The sequence below is a fragment of the Bos mutus genome, chromosome 4 (assembly GCF_027580195.1).
Source record: "Bos mutus isolate GX-2022 chromosome 4, NWIPB_WYAK_1.1, whole genome shotgun sequence".
Classification (NCBI taxonomy): Eukaryota; Metazoa; Chordata; class Mammalia; order Artiodactyla; family Bovidae; genus Bos; species Bos mutus.
The window spans coordinates 80,461,825-80,483,817 of NC_091620.1; the positions used below are offsets into that span (position 1 = coordinate 80,461,825).

Below are 21,993 nucleotides of genomic sequence, written 5' to 3' on the forward strand. Positions count from 1 at the left end.
TCCCTGGGTCTCATCTCCAAAGGCTAAGCTTCAGTGCCCAGCCCCCACCCACACCCATGGGGGAACATCTCAGGCTGGGGAGTGTGTGATGGGAGTGCGGGCCTATAGGTCAAGTGTTTTTATCATTACAGGGTGTTGTATTGTTGTCAAATGACTTTTTTCTACATATATTGAGATGATAATATTTTTATATTGTATGCTATTAATGTGATTAATTTATTAACATATTTAATTATCCTTCTATCCTAAGAAAAATAACTACTTTGTCATAGTGTATTATCCTTTTAATGTGTTGTTAACTTTAGTTTGCTAATATTTTATTGGAATTGTTGCATCTATAGTCATCTGAGATATTGGTATAGTTGTTTTTGAGATTTGGATCAAATACCCGGGACAGTTTGGATCTTCCTTCTTCCCAGCCCTGTAACTAAACCCAATTCAGTTTCCATCTGGCCCTGTTCTCTAGTTTGCTATTTGTCTCTTATTACCAAGATCTTTTATTGCAATGATTTTTTAGAGCTAGTAATAATATATTTATGTGAATTTTTGGATGAATTTTCTCCCCACATTCTTCTATAGCTTTTGCTGTTTGTATTTCTCATCAATGTCATCACTGTATCCATACTATCCAGCAAGTAAAAAATCTGAAGTTCTTGCAGTATCCCTCACACCTTAGAAATCTTAATGCCAAGTTTCTCTAGGCACTCCTGAAATCATCAGCATCAGAATGATTGAGCTTCTGAAACAAGAAGCAGAGGCTGGACAGCAATTAGATAGTGACTATTAATTTTATACACAAATATTTGTGGAGTCAATAGTATAAATAAGACTGATATATATAACAGTTAGAGGTGTTATATAACATGCACATGTTGGGGAGTTGGGATGTGGACCCAGGTAGTCTAACTGTGGAGCCTGGCATCTCCATTATGTACCTAATGGTCTTGCTTCAGTTAGAGCTCTTTGAGGTTCTGTGGAATAGATGAATGGGGCAGTCTGACATCAATCTGAAGCACTTATATTTTTAGTGGAATTTTAAAAGTTTTGGTTAGCTTTTTATCAGGGAAAACATCATTTAATTAAATACAGTATCTATAGAAACCAGATTGTTATGTTATTTCCTAATTTTATTCTGACTTGCAGTATCATTTCCATAAGAATGAACCTTATTGACGGAGTTCACTGATAATATTTATAGAAATCTGTGGTTCAACTCTGAGACATTTGATATCATCAATATGACTAATAGGAATAGAATTTCCTCTGGTAGAAATCGTCTTAATGGTGGTCTTGTTTATCAACCACAATCAATGAAAACTTTATTGGTTATCAGCTATGTACAGATACAGAATCTGGATTAGAAGAGAAAATAAAACCTTAAGAAGTAGTCCTCAGAAAAATTGCAATTGAGTTGGAATCATAGGGTATGTTGCCAAAAAAGTGCTCAAAAAGGGGGTTAATTTAAAATTGAGCCAGTAACATACATCTAAATTGGGTTTGAAAAGTCTAATTCAGATAATCTGCACCAGAATTGTCACACCTGTCGTTTAACACCCGCCAGTAGTGTAGTGGTGACTGCACACTAGAAATACCTGAGATTCTGAATTAGAGTGCATCCTGAGTCAGTATTTTAAAGAAAATGAACTAATAAAACCTCCAAAAAGGGTTTCTAAATAAGTCCGTGTTAAAAATCATTATTCTGGAGTATACATTCCAGGCACTGGAGAATGTATCATCTTTGTATCCTCAGCACCTTGCAAAAGATCATTGACAATATTTCTTTTTTTTGTTGTTGTTTCTATATATATTCTTTAATTTTATTTTATTTTTAAACTTTACATAATTGTATTAGTTTTGCCAAATATCAAATTGAATCCGCCACAGGTATACATATGTTCCCCATCCTGAACCCTCCTCCCTCCTCCCTCCCCATACCATCCCTCTGGGTCGTCCCAGTGCACTAGCCCCAAGCATCCAGTATCGTGCATCGAACCTGGACTGGCAACTCATTTCTTATATGATATTTTACATGTTTCAATGTCATTCTTCCAAATCTTCCCACCCTCTCCCTTTCCCACAGAGTCCATAAGACTGTTCTATACATCAGTGTCTCTTTTGCTGTCTCGTACACCGGGTTATTGTTACCATCTTTCTAAATTCCATATATATGCGTTAGTATACTGTATTGGTGTTTTTCCTTCTGGCTTACTTCACTCTGTATAATAGGCTCCAGTTTCATCCACCTCCTTAGAACTGATTCAAATGTATTCTTAATGGCTGAGTAATACTCCATTGTGTATATGTACCACAGCTTTCTTATCCATTCGTCTGCTGATGGACATCTAGGTTGCTTCCATGTCCTGGCTATTATAAACAGTGCTGCGATGAACATTGGGGTACACGTGTCTCTTTCCCTTCTGGTTTCCTCAGTGTGTATGCCCAGCAGTGGGATTGCTGGATCATAAGGCAGTTCTATTTCCAGTTTTTTAAGGAATCTCCACGCTGTTCTCCATAGTGGCTGTACTAGTTTGCATTCCCACCAACAGTGTAAGAGGGTTCCCTTTTCTCCACACCCTTTCCAGCATTTATTACTTGTAGACTTTTGGATCGCAGCCATTCTGACTGGTGTGAAATGGTACCTCATAGTGGTTTTGATTTGCATTTCTCTGATAATGAGTGATGTTGAGCATCTTTTCATGTGTTTGTTAGCCATCTGTATGTCTTCTTTGGAGAAATGTCTATTTAGTTCTTTGGCCCATTTTTTGATTGGGTCATTTATTTTTCTGGAGTTGAGCTGTAGGAGTTGCTTGTATATTTTTGAGATTAGTTGTTTGTCGGTTGCTTCATTTGCTATTATTTTCTCCCATTCTGAAGGCTGTCTTTTCACCTTGCTAATAGTTTCCTTTGATGTGCAGAAGCTTTTAAGGTTAATTAGGTCCCATTTATTTTTGCTTTTATTTCCAATATTCTGGGAGGTGGGTCATAGAGGATCCTGCTGTGATGTATGTCAGAGAGTGTTTTGCCTATGTTCTCCTCTAGGAGTTTTATAGTTTCTGGTCTTACGTTTAGACAATATTTCTAAAGAGGAAGCCCTCATTTTCTCCTCTGGTTTTGTCTCACCTGTCCCTATTTCTAGTACCCTCCATTCTTTCCTAACTTGGGGGACTGTATTATTCCACACAATATTAAACTTCAAAAACCTGGGAGTAACTGTACATTTTGTCCTTTCTTTTTTAGTACAAGTAGATCATGAAATTCTTTCCCGTTTCCCTTCTGAATACTTCTAAAATCAGTCCGCTTTTTCTATCTAGCTTCCTATATGCCAATCAACAAGTTTCTCACCTTGACAATAGCCTCTTAATTGGTTCTTTCCTGTAGGTATTCTACCAATAACCCATATTCCATCCAGGTTTTCCCTGAAATGCCAATCTCATCAAACTGTTTTCTGCTTAAAAACCTTCAGCAGCTTCCAGTTACCTAACCCCATGTCATCTGGAGGGGGCTCCAGGCTATGGTCCTTTTTATCTTCAGCGTCATCTTCCACTTCATATTTAGCTACTTATCACCCTACCCCCAAGCCATACTGAACTCATAATCAGCTCCCTCCAGGTTCTTGCATGCGCCCCTCAGCTTTCACATACTCTCCACTCTTGTAATTGTATTGCTGCCTCTTTCCCTTAACTCAGTATCATGGCAACCTCCTCTGGCCACTCAGTCTAGCTAGGTTATCGTATTGTAAGCTCCCACAATATATATATTTTATTTCTTACATCAGAGAAATAATTCATTTCTTATTTCTATAAGAAATAAATGTGGGAACAATCATTTCTTATAGCACTTTATTGTAAATTCTTGTTAAATTTTCAATATTCCTACCCAGCAGTTCCATTAAGGAAGGTGCTGCTTTTTATTTTAAATAAGGCTCTACTTCTAACAGTTCAGTTGAATAGAGAATCAGTAAGTATCTTAAATGACAAATGATGCAGTTAATTAGGATCTGAAAAGCTCTAGGTCAAAATGATGATGCTGGCTGGGAAGATGATTATGGTAACAATATATAATAATCATGGAGACCATTGCTGAGAGCTGACAGTCTGGGCCCTATATATTAATTATATCATTTAGTCATCATTACCATCCTACTGTGCAGTTACTATTACTTTTTTAAGGATGAGGAAACTGAAGCTTGGAAACATCACATAATTTGCACGGGGTTACACAGCTATTAAGTAGTAAAGTCAGAAGCCAAATCTAAACAGCAGATTGCAGTTACTACGTGGCACACTGCTCTCCTAAGGACTAGGTCAGTATCTATCAGGTTTAGGAATTTTACAGATCAGTATAATTTTGCAATTATAAAAGGAGGGATTAGAGTGCAGATAAAATGGTATCTAACCTAAGTTTATTAACAGTTTCACTATTTACAATAGTTATCAGCTATCCCATAATTTCACAAAAGGTCAGTTTTTCTTAAACAATTTGAGAAAACAGTCCTCAATATAGAAAATTGCTATTGTTATTCCAACCTTGGTACATTATATTTTGTCCTTATATCAGTGAATATATTTTACAAGTAAACTTTAAAGACATGTCAGGGTCCTGAGATACTGAAAAATTACTATGATAAAGTAGTTTTGAAAAACTAAACCCATGCATCCAAGAAAACTCAAACTTTGAAAAACTTCACGAGTGTGCGTTTTGGTAAATATTTTAATCCACTACTACTTACAATATATAGTCAGGTGACTGAGTCCAGATTTAATCTTGAAAACATTCATGGCAGCAACAGAGAAACTGCCTAATTTATCATTACAATAAATGTGTTGAAGAAATGTTAAATCTAGCACACTTGACACTGGTGTATGCTTTTTTAAAATTTATAATAGATATGAACGTGTGACATGATTACTAATTATAGCAAATTACATTGGTTTTCCAGTTACATAGTAATGTTAAATTTTTAAAAATATGCTTATTTAAAACAATCTATTAAATAAAAATATTATTATATAGTATTGTTGATTATATACCAATTTATAGAAAACTGTATTGGTGCTTTGTGAATAATGACCCAATTTTAAGATATAAAGAATTTGAGAATCAAGAAGTGCCCAAGACCTTGAAGTTATCAGACCTTCATATAAGGAACTTAAAATTTTCAGCACTAACCCATAAGGTCAGAGAGAACAAGCTTTTCATATCTAAAATTCTAAGGCCTCGTTGAGATATTGCAAAGAATAAATGTTAAAATACACACACATATTTTTAGTGTTATACTTGAAGTAATGGGGCAACTGTGCAGCAACGGATAGTTGATTTTACTTTATTGTTGTTTAGTACTGAGTCGTGTCTTAAGTAGAGGTGTTCTGAATGTGTTTGCAGGTAGAGGGAAGAAAGTCTGTAGAAAAGGGAGACTGAATATGCTTGAGAAAGGAGGATTGATGAGGCGTGGTCCCTAGGGAAGAGGTGGGGATGGGATCAAGATGATTGATAGAGGAAATGAGGGTAGCAGGGAGTAAGAGGATTGATTGAGGGGATAAATTGGTTCAGAATGAAGCCAGATGTTCAAAAAGCAAATGTTATTCACCTTACCCTTTTTACTAGTTTCCCTGTTAAAATGCCTTGATCAGAAACAAGGAGTCAGATTTTCCAGTAATCACCATCACTGGTAGCCCACATACTACATTCCTCTTCTGTGTAGGTATTCTTGCTCTCTTTCTTAAAGAGTTCCCAAAATGAAAAATAGGCTTACATTATATTAGATTCTACAGAATACCAGGCTCATTACTTAATAGGTGAGCATAGGAGGGCAGGTGGTAAGCTGGTCTAAATGTAAAAGGCATATACAAGTTAAAAAATTCTGTATATTATATTTCACTGTGTCAGCTTTTATTTGCTATAACGTAGCTATCAGCTAGGAGGGATAGTTGTGTTAATCACATGTATAACAGTTATATGCATTTCATATATTTCACTTGTTTCTTTCAAACTATTTTCCCACAGTCTTTAAAGAAGCATGGAAACATTATTTTTGTACAGAAAAAAATTTCTTACGTAAGTCAAAAGTTTGTTTTAATAAGTTCCTAACTATCTTGATGGCAGAAGCACATGTGAGAAGGGTCAGAGTTATGCAAAGGAGTTGCAATTAAATTTGTTTGTGAGTTGAGGTTGAAACTGTAAAAGCACTTTTATAATGCCAGATTTTATTTTCACAATCTACAATTCTCTCCACTGGAAAGCCTGCTTTCTTAAACTGTATGTATGACAGAGACCTCTGGTTCTTTGAACTGAATTTTAAATAATTAAATAATCAAAGCTGGTGACTTTAAATGATAAACTTTTATTCTGAATATACTGTTTTTGCACAAGATTTAACACAACATTTTCTGGGATTATAAATATTTTTATAACAGTAATATACAAATTTTTACAAAAATGTTTTTATCAGGCTAATTTCCACAAAAGTGTCAAGAGAACATAATAAAGGGGAGAAAGTATCTTTTGTTCACAAAGCCACTTGGCCTTTTTCATGGATGCACACTGAGCATTTCAATAAAAGTATCCCTAATAGAAATGATCCAACAACATACAGCACAACAAAAAAGACAGCTCTGTCAGGTCACACTGTAGACTTAATTGGCATCTTTTCAAGACAGTATCCCATTAGTCTCAGAATTTCTTTGAGTTAATCTTGTGAATTAGAAATAAAGTAGATGAAACTGTTGGTAAAGGTTTTCTAAGACTTTAACATCCTGGAACTTTTTCAAGAAATCAAGAAACTTCATACCTTTGCTTTATTGATTTGTTCTTTACAGAAATGTACATGGAATAATAGCGGTATTAACATTCTGTGCTATGGGAAAACAACACAGGTCCCGGCTCCAGATAATTGTAACATATTTGAAACTGTGGGCAGGTGAGACCATCATTCTACTGTATCCTCTGAGTCACAACATCCATTTTGTTTCCCTAGGTCAGCCTCTGTACCTCTAGACACTTTAATGTCAACTAACATGATTAATGGAATAGTTCAGAGTTTAAATTAAGACATAGAATTTAAGCTTTGGTGGAGAGAAAGATTTAAATGAGATGTAAAATACAAAAGAGCATCAAATAAGCAAGTAACACTTGAGTTGCAAAGGTCACTTAAAAGGGATACTGCCTATTTGAACCCAGTAAGGCCAGTTTTAAAGTTAATAAAAGGAATATTATAGGAAAACTTACAAATGGCAGCAACACTGTCTAGATTTTTCCAAGTTAAGCAATAATGCCTCAGGCATTAGAAACATGAAAAAAGATCATACTAAAATCTTATTAGACCCAGGACCTAAAAATCTCTTCAGTCAAACTTGCTAACTATGTCATGTTAAAAACCTGTTACAAATATGGACCACGATTGGTGTTTGGCAGTAATGCTGGTTGTTCAAATGAAGAAAATATAAACAAATCATTAATGCAAAATCCATTTCTGTTATTCAACTCCAATACAAGACTTATTTTGGTTTTGTTTTAGTGAAAACTACCCAGCTGCGTGAGCATAGCAAAACATTAGGTAAGCAAAAGGAGTTCAAAAGCTTTTTTCTTGATCTCTTGTACTATTAAGTCTTTGAAAATTAATATTATAACAGGCTATGATTTAAGTTATTGTTCAACAATCAAAACTCAGAAAAATCCTAAAGTAAACATAATAATTGGATGGGATGAGTGTTATGGTCTTTCAAAATGCATGAAGACTAGTATTAGGTATGAGAACAATTTTTAGTCAGAGAGCATGTTCTTACCCAATTTATTAACATATATGTGGCTGTCATAATATATGTTTAATTTATAACAGAAAATAAAGGATCATGGCAAGACTCATATACATAAATATATTTTGATGGCAAATGAAATCAAATAGGACCCTGCCAGGAGATGCCAAGTTTCACTGTGATGAACACAACATGTAGTTGATGAAAACACACTTCAGTGACATTAGCCATGAAAATATATTTAATAGATTTTAAAGATAATTTTAAGGTAGTCTGTTGTATGCTGGAAGCAATTTGCTTGTTTTAATGTGCGTCGTTTATGTACACAAGCTAACATAACTATATTTCGATATCCCCTTCTCAACACTTTCATGATTTAAAATAGTCTAGCAAAAGTTAACAATAAGTTTTAAATATTTAATTAACAAACAACATGATTTAAACATATTGTTACTAGAGTGAGAAGTTCCATATTTTTTTAAATCACTTTGGTGTTTTCTAAAATGTCAATACCAGTTACAAATGAGACTACAAAATCACAACAATGTATTAGAAATGGTAACTGATGTCAACTCTTAGAACGATAGTTGGCAAAGTGATTCCATTTCCCCCTAGCCCCGTTTTTAAATAAAAAAATATTTTAAATAAGGAAATGTACACAAGTGGTGCCTAGGGTATATTAGTGGTGAAGGGAATTACAAATGTGTGCAAAGCTAAAAACAAAACAAATATATCTTTTAAACTATGCTAAAGAATTGGTTATATCTTTGATATATGAAGCATATTAAAGCATACTGGATAATGTTAATAAGATTTTTACTTAAAAATGATATATAAGAAAATTTCCAGCATAGACACATACCAGTTTCTGGCATGTTTGAAAAAAGAGCAAATATCTGCATACTTCCAGCCTTCAGCAGAATTATTCCCTATAATTGTTACACATTCATTGTTTTTATCCTTTCTTCAAATACTGTTTAACCCTGAAAATAATCTTTTAAAGCATAAATAAATTCTACCATATTACTCTATAATGAAATATCTGATTTAATACACTAACCATTTTCACTAATGAGGTTGTATAAAAACAATTTTGATTATTCACAATCAAGTATTCATGTGCATACATAGAGATTCAAGGTTTCCTATTTGTTCAGATTATTGTAAAACCCTCATCAAACTGTGTGGAAATTTTGGTCAAGTGCTCGTATCATTTAAAACGGAGGCAACAAAAGCAGCAGCGAGTTTGGGATTGTACGTGCTACTATTCCAGCGAACAGAGAGGAAACCTAGGATGTCTCTTCACTGAGAACATATATGTACTCTTCAAAAAATAAATGTGTCAAATCTGATTTATGTACTTAAAATATCTGTACATAGGTTTTCAGGCAAAAGCACGAATCTGTATAAAATCCATTAATTCCCATTTCACCATTTACCTAATCCAATCATTCAGCATTTACATTGCACAGTATATTCAGAGTAGTTTAAAGACATTTTAAAAGATGACTTAAGTGCATTACACTGCAAGGTTCAGATTCTTACATAACAATAATGTCACTCAGTTAACTTTTCAATGGACTATACTCTACAGTAAGAGAGAAACAAACCGAAAGTTAAAATAGCAGCAGCATCATGCAAAATACCCTTGGTAACCAAAGTTCATTTATCACAAGAAAAAACATTTCCCCTCCCCCCAACAAGCTTTTCTTAGAGCATTTTGAAGTTTCTGGCTAGCACTACGGAACTTTACTGTGAACAAAAAGGACATTACATCAAAGCGTTTATTAAGGGCTCACATATATGAGGACATATGTCGCATATTAATTCTACCCTCAAGCACCTTTAATTTAATTTCTTAGTTATTATTTTCAAACAATCAATCCATTATACCCACCAAAACTTGGCCATCATTTGTGTTATATTTCTGGCAGAGAAGCCATTCTTCATAAGGCATTTTATTCATGGCATTTTTTTTTTGTAGAAAATAAGCCATTATTTCTATTTTGTCAGATTATACCAATGTTAATTCTTTCTCCCTCTGTGTCTCTCTATATATTTCCAATAATAACTACTCAAAGCAGGAAATAATTTTTAACAGAAGAATAAGTGAAGGAAAATAAAGCAACTCTTTTCCCCAAGAGATTTTCTTGGTAAAAGAACAAGGATTGCAGCAAGTCAAAATCAAGACAATTTGCATGATCCATAAACAACTGTGTGGGGAGCCCTTTAACATGTAATCACCAACAATGCAACAACAAGTTTTCAAATTTTCCAATAGAGCATGTATAGAATTCTGCTTCGATGTTATACATAGATGATGCAGCATTCACACAAGTTGAAGGATCTGACACCCTGACATGCAGCCAGTGGGTGCCTTATGAGTCTGCGTCTTAGATGGATGCCATGGGGTGGGCCCAGCTAGTGGTCTGCTGAGTTTGCAGTTGACCCTATTTTAATGCAGTTGAGGGCTCCTGTTTCAGCAGGGTCTGGAGTTTAATCTGCAGATTTGGTTTGAGAAGGTCATAACTGGTGGTGTCTGCTGCCAGATAAGAGCCAAAGTAGCACACACTGGATGCCGATGATGGACCACAGGGAGGGGTTTAATCCAGAGACACCACCACAGTCGGTATAATCCTCCTGTTGGAAAGAAAAGGGAAAAGAAAACTCCTGAAAAATATTTCCTAAGACATCTTTCCAAGTACCCTAGGCTTAGTCCACTCACCTTAAAATGCTGCTTTGCTTTGAATCCAGATAAATTACATTGTCCTATATTTCACTATTCAACAATTTTGGATTAATCAATTTTCCCAGGACCATTTGAAGAATGCCTTACATTTTTAGTTGTAGAGTCTGATGATTATTAAAGGAAATACTTTAATAATAAATGCTGAGTTGAGTGATACACCAATTTCTGAAGTAAAAGAAAACCCTTACTTTCACAGTGTCAAGCATCCTTATATATTTATAAATATAAGATATAAAAATGTAACAGTCTGTTTTATAATTCCAAAGAATTAACATATTAGCAATTATGCTCTATAAGGCAAAGTTTGAGACTGGTAGAATAAATAAATAAATTTGAAAAATGAGCATTTATTTTCCATATCCAGTATCAAAGGTTGTACATGTAGCATCTGGACCTTCGTCAAGAATTAAACAAACAATAATGTAGTTGAACCCTCAAGGAAGGACACTTTGAAAACTTATATCCAAAATAAAGAGCTAAGCTAGCAAGAGAGATTTGTTCTATTCAGAGAACCATGAAATATAAGCTACCCATTTGCTCATTTGCATCCCCTATTGTCTACTCGTGGATCATTAGATTCCTTGGTAACACAAAATTACTTTTATTCCTAGGTTCTGTATTCTGTAATATTTTTTGCATCCTTTGATTCCTTTATGAATTGCATTTTAAAAAAACTTCCTATCTTAAGAGGTAAAATGACTAGGCATAAGATAAGCTACAAGGATATATTATACAACACGGGGAATGTAGCAATATTTATAACTATAAATGGGATAAAAACCTTTAAAAATTGTGAATCACTATATTTTACACCTGGAACTTTAATATTATAGGTCAATTATACTTCAATTAAAAAAAAAAAACTCCACAAGAAAATCCCTTATCTCATTGTTTTCCTAAACATCTTTTAAGAATTCACTAATCCAAGGTTCATCTGTTATAATAGTCAGAATAACAGGTTATGAAAGAATATAGTAAGAATATTTTTACAAAGACTCTGAACTCCCAGACACTAAAACAATGGCTCTTTTTGCTCAGTAGCGTTTAATACAGTGCCTGTCACCGAGCATATAAATTTCTTCTTGAATTGTATTTTAAGGCAGTAGAAGTCTGTTAAAGGTAAATCTGAAGCAAAATAATCCACTAAAGAACATTTTGTTTTTCACATCTCAGAGGTGGGATTCCTGGATCGTATAGTAATTATATTTTTAATTTTCTGAGGAACCTCAATATTGTTTTCCATAGTGGCTGCACCAATGCACTCTCCCACCAACAATGTGTAAAGATAGTCCACAGCCTTGCCAGCATTTATCTCTTGTCATTTTGATAATAGCCATTCTAACAGGTATGAGGAGATACTCATGGTTTTGACTTGTATTGTTCTGATGTTTAGTGACATTAAGTATCTTTTCATGTACTATTGGACATCTGTATATCTTCTTTGTAAAAATGCTTACTGAGATCCTTTGCTAATTTTAAAATCAGATTATTTCTTTTATATTGAGTTATATGAGTTCTTTATAGATTTTGGATACTGGCCCCTTATCACGTACACGAATTGCAAACATTCCCTCCCATTCTATGGGCTATCTTCTAATTCTGTTGTTTTCCTTTGCTGTGCAGAAAATTTTAAGTTTGATGTTATCCCACTTTTTTGTTGTTGCCTTTGCTTTTCCATGGTGACAAGTCCAAACAGTCATGACCAAAACCAGTGCCGAGAAGATTACTCCCTGTGTTTTCTCCTAGATTTATCATGGTTTCAGGTCTTCAAGTCATTAATCCATTTTGAGTTGGTTTTTGTGTATGGTGTTAAGATAGTGGTCCAGTTTCATTCTTCTGCATATGGCTGTTCAGTTTTCCTGTTACTGCAGCTGCTTAATATAGTGAACAGCTATACATACATATAGTAAACATAATATAATGAACAGCTATATATACATCAAATCAAGATGTTATCATGCATCCAACTTTCTCCTTCAAGATTGCTTTGGATATTTGGGTCTTCTATAGTTTCATATATATATTTTAGGATTGTTCTAATTCTGTGAAAAATGTCATTGAAATTTTGATGGTGGTTGCATGGAATCTGTGAATTACTTTGGGTGGTACGGATATTTTAACAATTCTTCTAATCTCTGAGCTCTGAATATCTTCCATTTATTTCTTTCATCTCTGCCTTATAGTTTTCAATATATAGGTCTTTCACTTCTTTGGTTAAAATTATTCTTATTCATTTTGATGCAATTTTAAGTGGAATTACTTTCTTAATTTCTCTGAGAGTTCATTATTATTATACAGAAATATAAATGTTCTTTGTACATTAATTTTATATTTTGTATTTTTACTTAATTTATTAACTCAGTTTCTTGGTTGAGTCTTTAAGACCTTCTATATATAATATCATGTAGTCTATAAATAATGCCTTTATTATGTTGATACACATTCCCTTTATATCCACGGTTTTGAGAGTTATCATAAACGGGTGTTGAATTTTTGCTGAATGCTTTTTCTGCATCTGTTAAGATGATCGTATGATTTTTAGCCTTCATTCTATTAATGTGTATATCACATCAGTTGATTTTGTGGTTTGTGAACAATCATTGCATTCCAGGAATAAATCCCACTTGATCATGGTGTATGACCTTTTTAAAGTATTGTTGAATTAATTTGATAATGTTGAGAATTTTTCATCTATTTTCATCGAGGATATTGACTTGCAATTTTCTTGTAGTGCTCTTGTCTGGTTTGGTATCATGGTAATAAGACTGGCTTTGTAAAAATGAATTAGGAAGTATTCATTTCTCTCTTATTTTTTTGGAGTTTAGAAGGGACAGGTATTAATTGTTCTTTGAATGATGGTAGAATTCACAAGTGAGGCCATCTGGTTGTGGACATTGTTGGAAGGTTTTTGATAACTGATTCAATCTTCTTATTAGTAACTGGTCTGTTTAGATTTTCTATTCCTCCATGAATGGGTCTTGATAGGTTGTATGTTTCTAAAAAATTATCCATTTCTTCTAGGTTGTTGGATTTTTTTGCAATTTTAAATTGTATTACTATTTCTTCCTTTGTCTGTTAATATTTGCTTTATATATTTAGGTGCTTCTATGTTAGAGAAGGAAATGGCACCCCACTCCAGTACTATTGCCTGGAAAATCCCATGGACAGAGTAGCCTGGTAGGCTACAGTACATGGGGTCGCAAAGAGTTGGACACGACTGAGCGACTTCACTTTCACTTTATGTTGGGTGCATAAATATTTACAAAATGTTTATATCCTTTTGTTAGATTGACCTTTTTTATTATGTGATGATCATGATGTCTCTTACTACAGTTTTTGTTTTAAAGCCTATTTTGTCTACGTATATACCTATCCAGCTTTCTTCTGGTTTCTATTTGTATGGAATATCTTTTTCCATTTCAGTCCGTGAATGTCTGTAAAGTTGAAATGGGACTCTATAGTTATTATAACTGTTATAAATATAACATGTTTATTTAAACCTCATAATATTTAGTGCTATATATACAATAAGTTATAACATCTTACCGACTTATTTTGAGACTTAAATTCAAATGTATTCTGAAACTACTCTTTTCTTCATGTTCTGTGCTTTTGATTTCGCAATTTACATATTTTTCGTCTGTGTAACCACTGGTTATTGTATGATAGCTATTTTTACTATATTTGTTTATGTGATTAACCCACTGTCATTACAATATTAGATTATTCTGAATTTATCTATTTTTACCAGTGAGATTTATACTTTGATATGTTTTCCTGTTACTAATTAGTGCTGTTTTGTTTCAGTTTAAAGGAGTGCCTTTAACATTTCTTGTAAAGTCAGTCTAGTGGTAATGAACTCCAGTATTCGCTTGTCTACAACTCTATTTATCCTTCGAATTGGAAGGACAGTTTACTAGATAAGAGTATTTTTGGTTGGTAGGTTTTTTTGTCAGTACTTTACATACATCATGCTACTCACATCAGGCTCGCTCATTTTGGTGGAAAGATACTGGTAGCCTTAAAGGTCTCTTTGTTTGTTACAAGTATTCTTGCTTCTTTTAAGATTCTCTTATTACTTAAAAAAATTTTTAATATTTATATTAGAATATAGTTGATACAGATTGTCATGTCAGTTTCAGGTGTACTGCGAAGTGATTCATTTATACATAGACATATATCTACTTTTTGGGATTATTTTCTTATATAGCTTATTACAGGAGAAGGCAATGGCACCCCACTCCAGTACTCTTGCCTGGAAAATCCCATGGACGGAGGAGCCTGGTGGGCTGCAGTCCATGTGGTTGCTAAGAGTTGGACATGACTAGCGACTTCACTTTCTCTTTTCACTTTCATGCACTGGAGAAGGAAATGGCAACCCACTCCAGTGTTCTTGCCTGGAGAATCCCAGGGACGGGGGAGCCTGGTGGGCTGCCGTCTATGGGGTCACACAGAGTCGGACACGACTGAAGTGACTTAGCAGCTTATTGTAGAGTGTTGAGTGGCGTTTCCTGTGGTTTACAGTAGATCCTTGTTGATTATCTATTGTAGGTATATTAGTGTGTATATGTTAATCCCAATCCCAAAATGTATACCTCCCTGACATTTCCCTTTCGGTAACGATAAGTTTGTTTTTGAAGTCTGTGAATCTGTTTCTGTTTTGTAAATAAGTTCATTTGTATATCATATTTTTAAATTCCACATATAAGTGATACCATATGCTATTTGTCTTTGTCACTTACTTCACTTAGTGTGATAATCTCTAAATCCATCCATGATATTGCTGCAAATGGCAATATTTTGTTCTTTAATGGCCAGATAATACTCTGTTGCATATATGTACCCCAGGTTCTCTACCTATTCCTCTGATGATTGACATGTAGGTTGCTTTCATGTTCTGTCTATTGTAGATAGTGCTGTGATGAACACTGGGGTGTCTGTCTCTTTTCCAATTATAGTTTTCTCCAGATCCAGGCCCAAGAGTGGGAGTGTTAGATCATACAGTAACTCTATTTTTAGCTTTTAAGGAACCTGCATATTGTTCTCCACAGGGGCCACCTTCCCAGCAACAATGCAGGAAGGCTCCCTTTCCTGTGCACCCAGTGTTTTGTGGACATTTTATGATAGTTGTTCTGATTGGTGCAAGGTGACACCTCATTACAGTTCTGATTTCAATTTCTCTAGTTAGTGATGTTGAGCATCTTTTCATGTGCTTTTTGGCCATGTATGTTTTAGTTACTTATAATTAATTTTTATTAGTGTATAGACGATTTGCAACATTGTTGGTTTTCTCTAGATAGCAAAGTGAATCAGTTATATGTGTGTATAGATAGACAGATAGAATGATTGATTATGTCATATATGATATGACAGATAGAAAAGAATGATTCTTTTCCCATGTAGGTCATTACAGATTATTGAAAAGAGTTCACTGTGCAAACAGGTTTCCATAAATTATTATAGTATATAATAATATTTTAACAAGTTTAAATTATTTTGTATAGTCAGTATATGTCATTCCCAATCTCCCAATTCACCCCTCCTGCCCCCTTTCCCCCTTAATAACCATGTTTGTTTTCTATATCTGTAACTCTGTTTTTGCTTTGTAAATAGGTTCACTTGTACCATATTTTAGATCCCACATGTCATCTGCATGTCTTTGGAGAAATTTAGATCTTCTGCTCATTTTTGATTGCATTGTTTATTGATATAGAGCTGCATGAGCTATTTGCATGTCTTGGAGAGTAATGTCTTGCCAGTTGATTCACTGCAAGTATTTTCTCGCACTGTGTGGACTGTCTTTTCATTTTGTTTGTGATTTCCTTTGCTGTGAAAAAATTCTTGAGTTTAAGTAGGTTCCATTTGTTTGTGTTCATTTTCATTACTCTAGGAGGCTGATCCAAAAAGATAGTGCTGTCATTTATGTCAAAGAGTATTCTGCCTGTGTTTTCCTCTAAGAGTTTTATAGTATCTGGTTTTACAATTAGGGCTTGAATCCATTTTGAGTCTATTTTTGTGTGTGGTATTAGAGAATGTTCTAGTTTCTTTCTTTCACACATGTAGCTGTCCAGTGTTCCCAGCACCATTTGTTGAAGAGGCTGTCTTGTCTTCTTTGTCATAGATTTACCAGAGATTGTCTTGCCATCTTTGTCATAGATTTACTCTTGAAAATTTAGAGACCAATACAAAGACACATTAATTAAAACATATTAGAAATAAAACACTATGTAAATTTAAGGCATACATGTTAATTTGATAATTTATGTACTGTAATATAATTGCCATTGTAGTGATAATTAGCACCTCTATTATATTACATAAATATCCTTTTTTTTAGTAGTTGGAATAATTCATTTATTAGTCTCTTAGCAAGTTCGATGACTACAGTAGTTTTCTATATTCAGTGTACTGTGCATTAGCTCTCTAGAGCTTATCTACTACCTGTTCTAAGATTTACCCTTGAACAACATCTGTCTTATCCCCTACCCCCTATTCCATGGTAACCACCATTTATTCTGTTCTTATGAGTCTGGCTTTTTAGATTTTACACACGGTACTTGTCTTTCTTAATTAGCATAATATGCCCAAAGTCCACCCATGCTGTTGCAAAGGGCAGTTTGCACTTTCTCGTGGCTGAGAAGTATGTTGTTGTGTGCCTATATGCACACATGAGCATAAATGCCACCTCTTGTTTATCTGTTCACTGGTTTACGGACATCTAGGTTGGCTCCATATCTTCTTCTTTTTTTTTTACTTTTATTTTATTTTTAAACTTTACATAATTGTATTAGTTTTGCCAAATATCAAAATGAATCCACCACAGGTATACCTGTGTTCCCCATCCTGAACCCTCCTCCCTCCCCATACCATCCCTCTGGGTCGTCCCTGTGCACTAGCCCCAAGCATCCAGTATCGTGCATTGAACCTGGACTGGCATCTCGTTTCATACATGATATTTTACATGTTTCAATGCCATTCTCCCAAATCTTCCCACCCTCTCCCTCTCCCACAGAGTCCATAAGATTGTTCCTGACCATTGGGAATAATGCTACACTGAATGTGGAGTATGGTTATTGCCTCAAAATCCTGTTTTCATGTCTTTTGCATATATACCCAGAAATAGAATTGATGGATCATAATACTAGATTTATTTTTATCTGAGGAACCTCCATATTGGTAGCACCAATTTACATTTCAACCAACAATATATAAATGTTCCCTTTTATTCGTATTTCACCAATACCTATTGTCTCTCATCTTCATGATGATATCCATTCCAACAGGTGTGAGGTGGCAGGTCACTGCAGTCTTGTGTTTCCTTGAAGAAAGGTCTATTTAGTTTTTCTGCCTGTTTGTTAGTTGGATTATTTTGTTTTTGAGTTTGAGTTTTTTATATATTTTGGATTTTGGAGATAAAATCCCTTATCTGATACATGGTTTGCAAATTTTTTCTTGAAATCTGTTGCTTTTTCATCTGGTCAGGTGTTGATTTTGCTGTGGAGAAGCATTCGAGTTTGATGTAGTCTCGTTTGCTTATTTTTGCTTTTACTGCATGTACTTTTGGTGTTACATCCAAAAATCATTGCCAATAACAATGTTGAGGAGCTTCCTATGTTTCTACTAAGTTTTATAGTTATTAGGCTTTATTTTTAAATCTGTTATCCATTTTGAGTTAATTTTTGTGAGTGGTGTAAGATAGGAGTCCAATTTCATTGTTCTGCATTTGTTTATCCCATCTCCCCATCATCATTTGTTAAAGAGGCTATTATTTCCCATTGGGTGTTCTTGGCTCCATTAGCAAATATTAGTTGACAGTGTATGCAGGGATTTAATTCTGCTCTGTTCTGTTGGTCTCTGTCCATTTTTATGCCACTACCATACCTTTAAAAATAATTTATTATTACTGTAGCTTTGTAGTAAAGTCAAAAACAGGACATGATACCTCCGGCTTTGTTATTTTTTCTGAGAAATGCTTTGACTATTTGCAGACTTTGTCACTTCATATAAATTTTGAGATTTTTTTTTTCTGTCTGTAAAGAATACCATTGGTATTTTGATGGAGATTGTGTTGAATCTACAGTTGACTTTGAGTAGTATAGATATTATAACAATATCAATACTTATGATCAATTAATATGGGATGTCTTTCCATCTGTTTGTGTTGGCTTCATTTCTTTCAGGAAAGTCTTGTAGTTTTAATTTAATAGAGAACTTTCATTTTGTTGGTTAAAGTTCTTTCCAGATAGTTCATTGTTTTTGATGGCATTGTGAATGTGACAGCTTTAGATACTTCATCTTTTGTGTAGAGAAATACAACTGATTTTTGTATGCTGGCTTTAGACCCTGAAATTTAATAAAATTGTTGATTAGTGAGAGTTTTTTGGGGTAGTTTTTATATACAGAATCGTATCATGTGCTATATGAATTTGGAGGTATTTCCTCTTCCTTACTTGGTTTGCATGTTATTAGGATACCTCTTATCTGTAACTCTCTAGGCTTCCTAGATTTGGATAGCTGTTTCTTTTCTCAGGTTAGGAAAGTTTTCAATCATTATTTCTTCAAACAGTTTTCTACCCGTGTCTGCCTTTCTTTTCCTTCTGGGACACTAGAACGTGAATTTCAGTCTACTTGATGTTGTCTTGTAAGTTGCTTTAGCTTCACTTTATCTTCACTTTCTTTATTCTTTTTGGTTCCTGATGGAATGAATCACTGCTCTGTTTGGGAGTTTACTGATACTTTCTTCCACTTCATCTAGTCTGCTATTTGAACTCCTCTCTATTGGCCTTACTGTATTTGTCAGCTCTGTGACATTTGTTTGATACTTTCTTGTATATTCTTTGCTGAAATTCTCAGTTCATACATTCTTTTCCTGATATGGTGACCATCCTTATGACCGTATTTTGAACTCTTCCTCATGTCAGTCACTCTTCTCTGTATCATTAAGGTCTGTTTGTGGAGTTCTCTTTCTTTTAAAACATATTTTTCTGTTTCTTCACTTTCCTTGACACTCTGTGCTGTGGTTTCCCTTGCATCCTAGTAGTTGAGGGTGTGCTAACATCTGTCAGTGTCCCAGTGGGAAAGATCTCGGTCAGCACTCAGAAACAGGCTGATTGGAGGCTGGATCCTCAGGCAGCAGCTTCCAAAGTATGCCAAAGCACCTCTTTCAGGGAAAGACTGCAGGATGGGCATTTCTGTCTGCTCCCTCTGTGCTGAATTCTGAGGGGACAGGCATTTGAGAACTATTTGTTTGCTATGGTCCTTTGATGGACGTGAACGCGAGCCCTGCCGGCTCTCAGAGCCAAGTGACAAAAGGGTGTGTCCTTTGGGAAGCTACCTCAAAAGTCAAGGTGCCAGATGGGATCACAAGCTTCTTTTAGGAAGATACCACTGACCTGGAGTGAGTCAGAGGGTCAGTGGGCATAGTCTACCCCTTCGCCTGTCTCCAGGGAGTCGTGAGGTAAGTCCCTAAATGTGAGCTAAATTAGAAGCCTTACTTGCAGGCAATCTTTTAAAGTATGCAAATAGCCTCCCTAAAGGAAAGGTGGGGAGAAGTGCGTTTCTCTGCTCCCTCTTCTGAGCTTTGGAAGGATAGCCACAGGGAGTCCTTGCAAATTTGTTAAAAATTGTTTCTTTGTATTTGTAGTCTTGTCTGTCATATGGACACAAGCCCTATTAGGCTTTCAAAGCTAGAAGTTTTGGGGGCCCATCCCTCAGGTTAGAGTCTTAAAAGTTGGGGTGGAGAGAAGTTGTTGTACATATATACAATGATTCCATCGCTTAGCCATAAAAAGAAAACCAAGTAAAGTAAATCAGAAAGAGGAAAACAATTATCTTATATTGATGCATATATAAGGAATCTATAAAAAGGGTACCAATGAACCTGTTTTCAGAGCAGACGGAGATGCAGAATGGATGTGAGGATACAATAGAGGAAGGAGAGGGTGGGATGAATTGAGAGAGTAGCACTGACACATATGCACTATTATGTGTAAAATAGACGACTGGTGGGAAGCTGTACCGCACAGGGAGCTCAGCTCGGTGCTCTGTGATGACCCAGATGGGTGAGATGGGGGCAGGGGTGAGTGAGGCTCAGAGGGAGGAGGGGATATACATATATTTATAGCTGATTCATGTTGTTGCACAGGTGAAACGAACAACACTGGAAAGCAATTATCCTCCAATTAAAAATAACAATTTTAAAAATTAAAAAAAAAATTGGGATGTTAGATGTTCAACCTAAACCCTGCACTGCTCAGGTCGAAGCTGGAAGTTGTGAGTTCCTTTCTAATTGTATGTTGCTGTGCCGAGTGTGTGGTTTACGGAGACAATGTTCCTCAGCTTTTCCTACTCATTTGGATGCGTATTACATTCACTCAGTGCGTAAGAGTTGCTCATGTACTTGCTACATTTCTCTCAGAGGGTATTGCTCTTTTTCTAGCTGTAGGTTTGTTAGGTCTGTGAGTTAAGGTGAGTTTTAAGTCTACTCTGTCACCATCTCGGACCAGAAACTCAGTAACTCACGCTTCTAAACCTTTACCCCTGAATGCGCCTCTGAGCTCCACATGCATTGAGCACTATCACCTCTCCTTTTGATTCTCAGAAATATCTTAAACTTGCCCCTAAATATTATTTTTATGAATGATATTTCTAGGAGTAATGAAGCAGGTCAAAGACAACACATCATCTGTGAGTCTTCCTTTTTTCAAATCTAATCTATCAGCCTGTCCTCTTAACTCTAGTTTCAAAATATATCCCCAGACCTACTACTTACTATGTCATGTCCAGGTTACTATTACTTGCGGCCTCCCTTGACTCACTGCTTCTATTCTTGCTCTTTAACAATTTTCTCTCCAAAAAGCAGCCTTCTTAAAACCAAATCCTTTCATGCCCTTTTTGAAATTTCTCAGAACAAAATCCCAATTTCTTATAAAGGCCTACAAAGCCTTATGTGATGTGCAGCTTGGCTGCTTCTCCATCTTCATCCTCCTCTATTCTTCCCCACATCACATTGCTCCAATAACACTTTCTCTGCAACAGGTAAAGGTATTTGTTATCTTAGGACCTTTGCATTTCCTCTTCTCTTTGTTCAAATAGCCTTCCCTCTAGGTAGATTAACCAGGTGAAAAAAACAGGATGCTGAATTACATGCGACTTTGAGATAAAATTTTACAGTTTAGTATCAATGTGTCTTAATCTCAGGGATATAATAGTGGCCTGACACATAGGTGGTGTACTACGAGTACTTGATAAATGAGTACTCGTACTCAAATAAAGCAGTGGTTGGTTGATTAGTTAGGAACACTACAAACATAAAATACCAACTTAAAGGCTTAACTGTCACTTCATTAGGAGAGCTTCCCAGTTCTGGTTAAGTATTAATTTGATAGAATGCAAAATTAGCAAACATACGAGACCCGTTGACGTATTAACGCAAAATACATCTGTATGTTCTAGAAATGTTATGGAAAGAAAAATATTCTTTCTGGCTCTGCT

General features: G+C 35.1%; 1 protein-coding gene across 7 annotated transcripts in view; it reads right to left on the bottom strand.

Annotated features, from left to right (window-relative positions):
• Positions 1–6,320: 6,320 nt before the first annotated feature.
• CACNA2D1 (calcium voltage-gated channel auxiliary subunit alpha2delta 1) overlaps positions 6,321–21,993 on the bottom strand; it is a 524,891-nt gene continuing 509,218 nt past the window's right edge. For all 7 annotated transcript variants that reach the window (XM_005890243.3, XM_070369704.1, XM_070369702.1 and 4 more), the window contains one exon: positions 6,321–10,391. In XM_005890243.3, the coding sequence (XP_005890305.2) occupies positions 10,275–10,391 (117 nt within the window). In that variant the 3' untranslated portion in view covers positions 6,321–10,274. The remainder of the gene's footprint in view (positions 10,392–21,993) is intronic.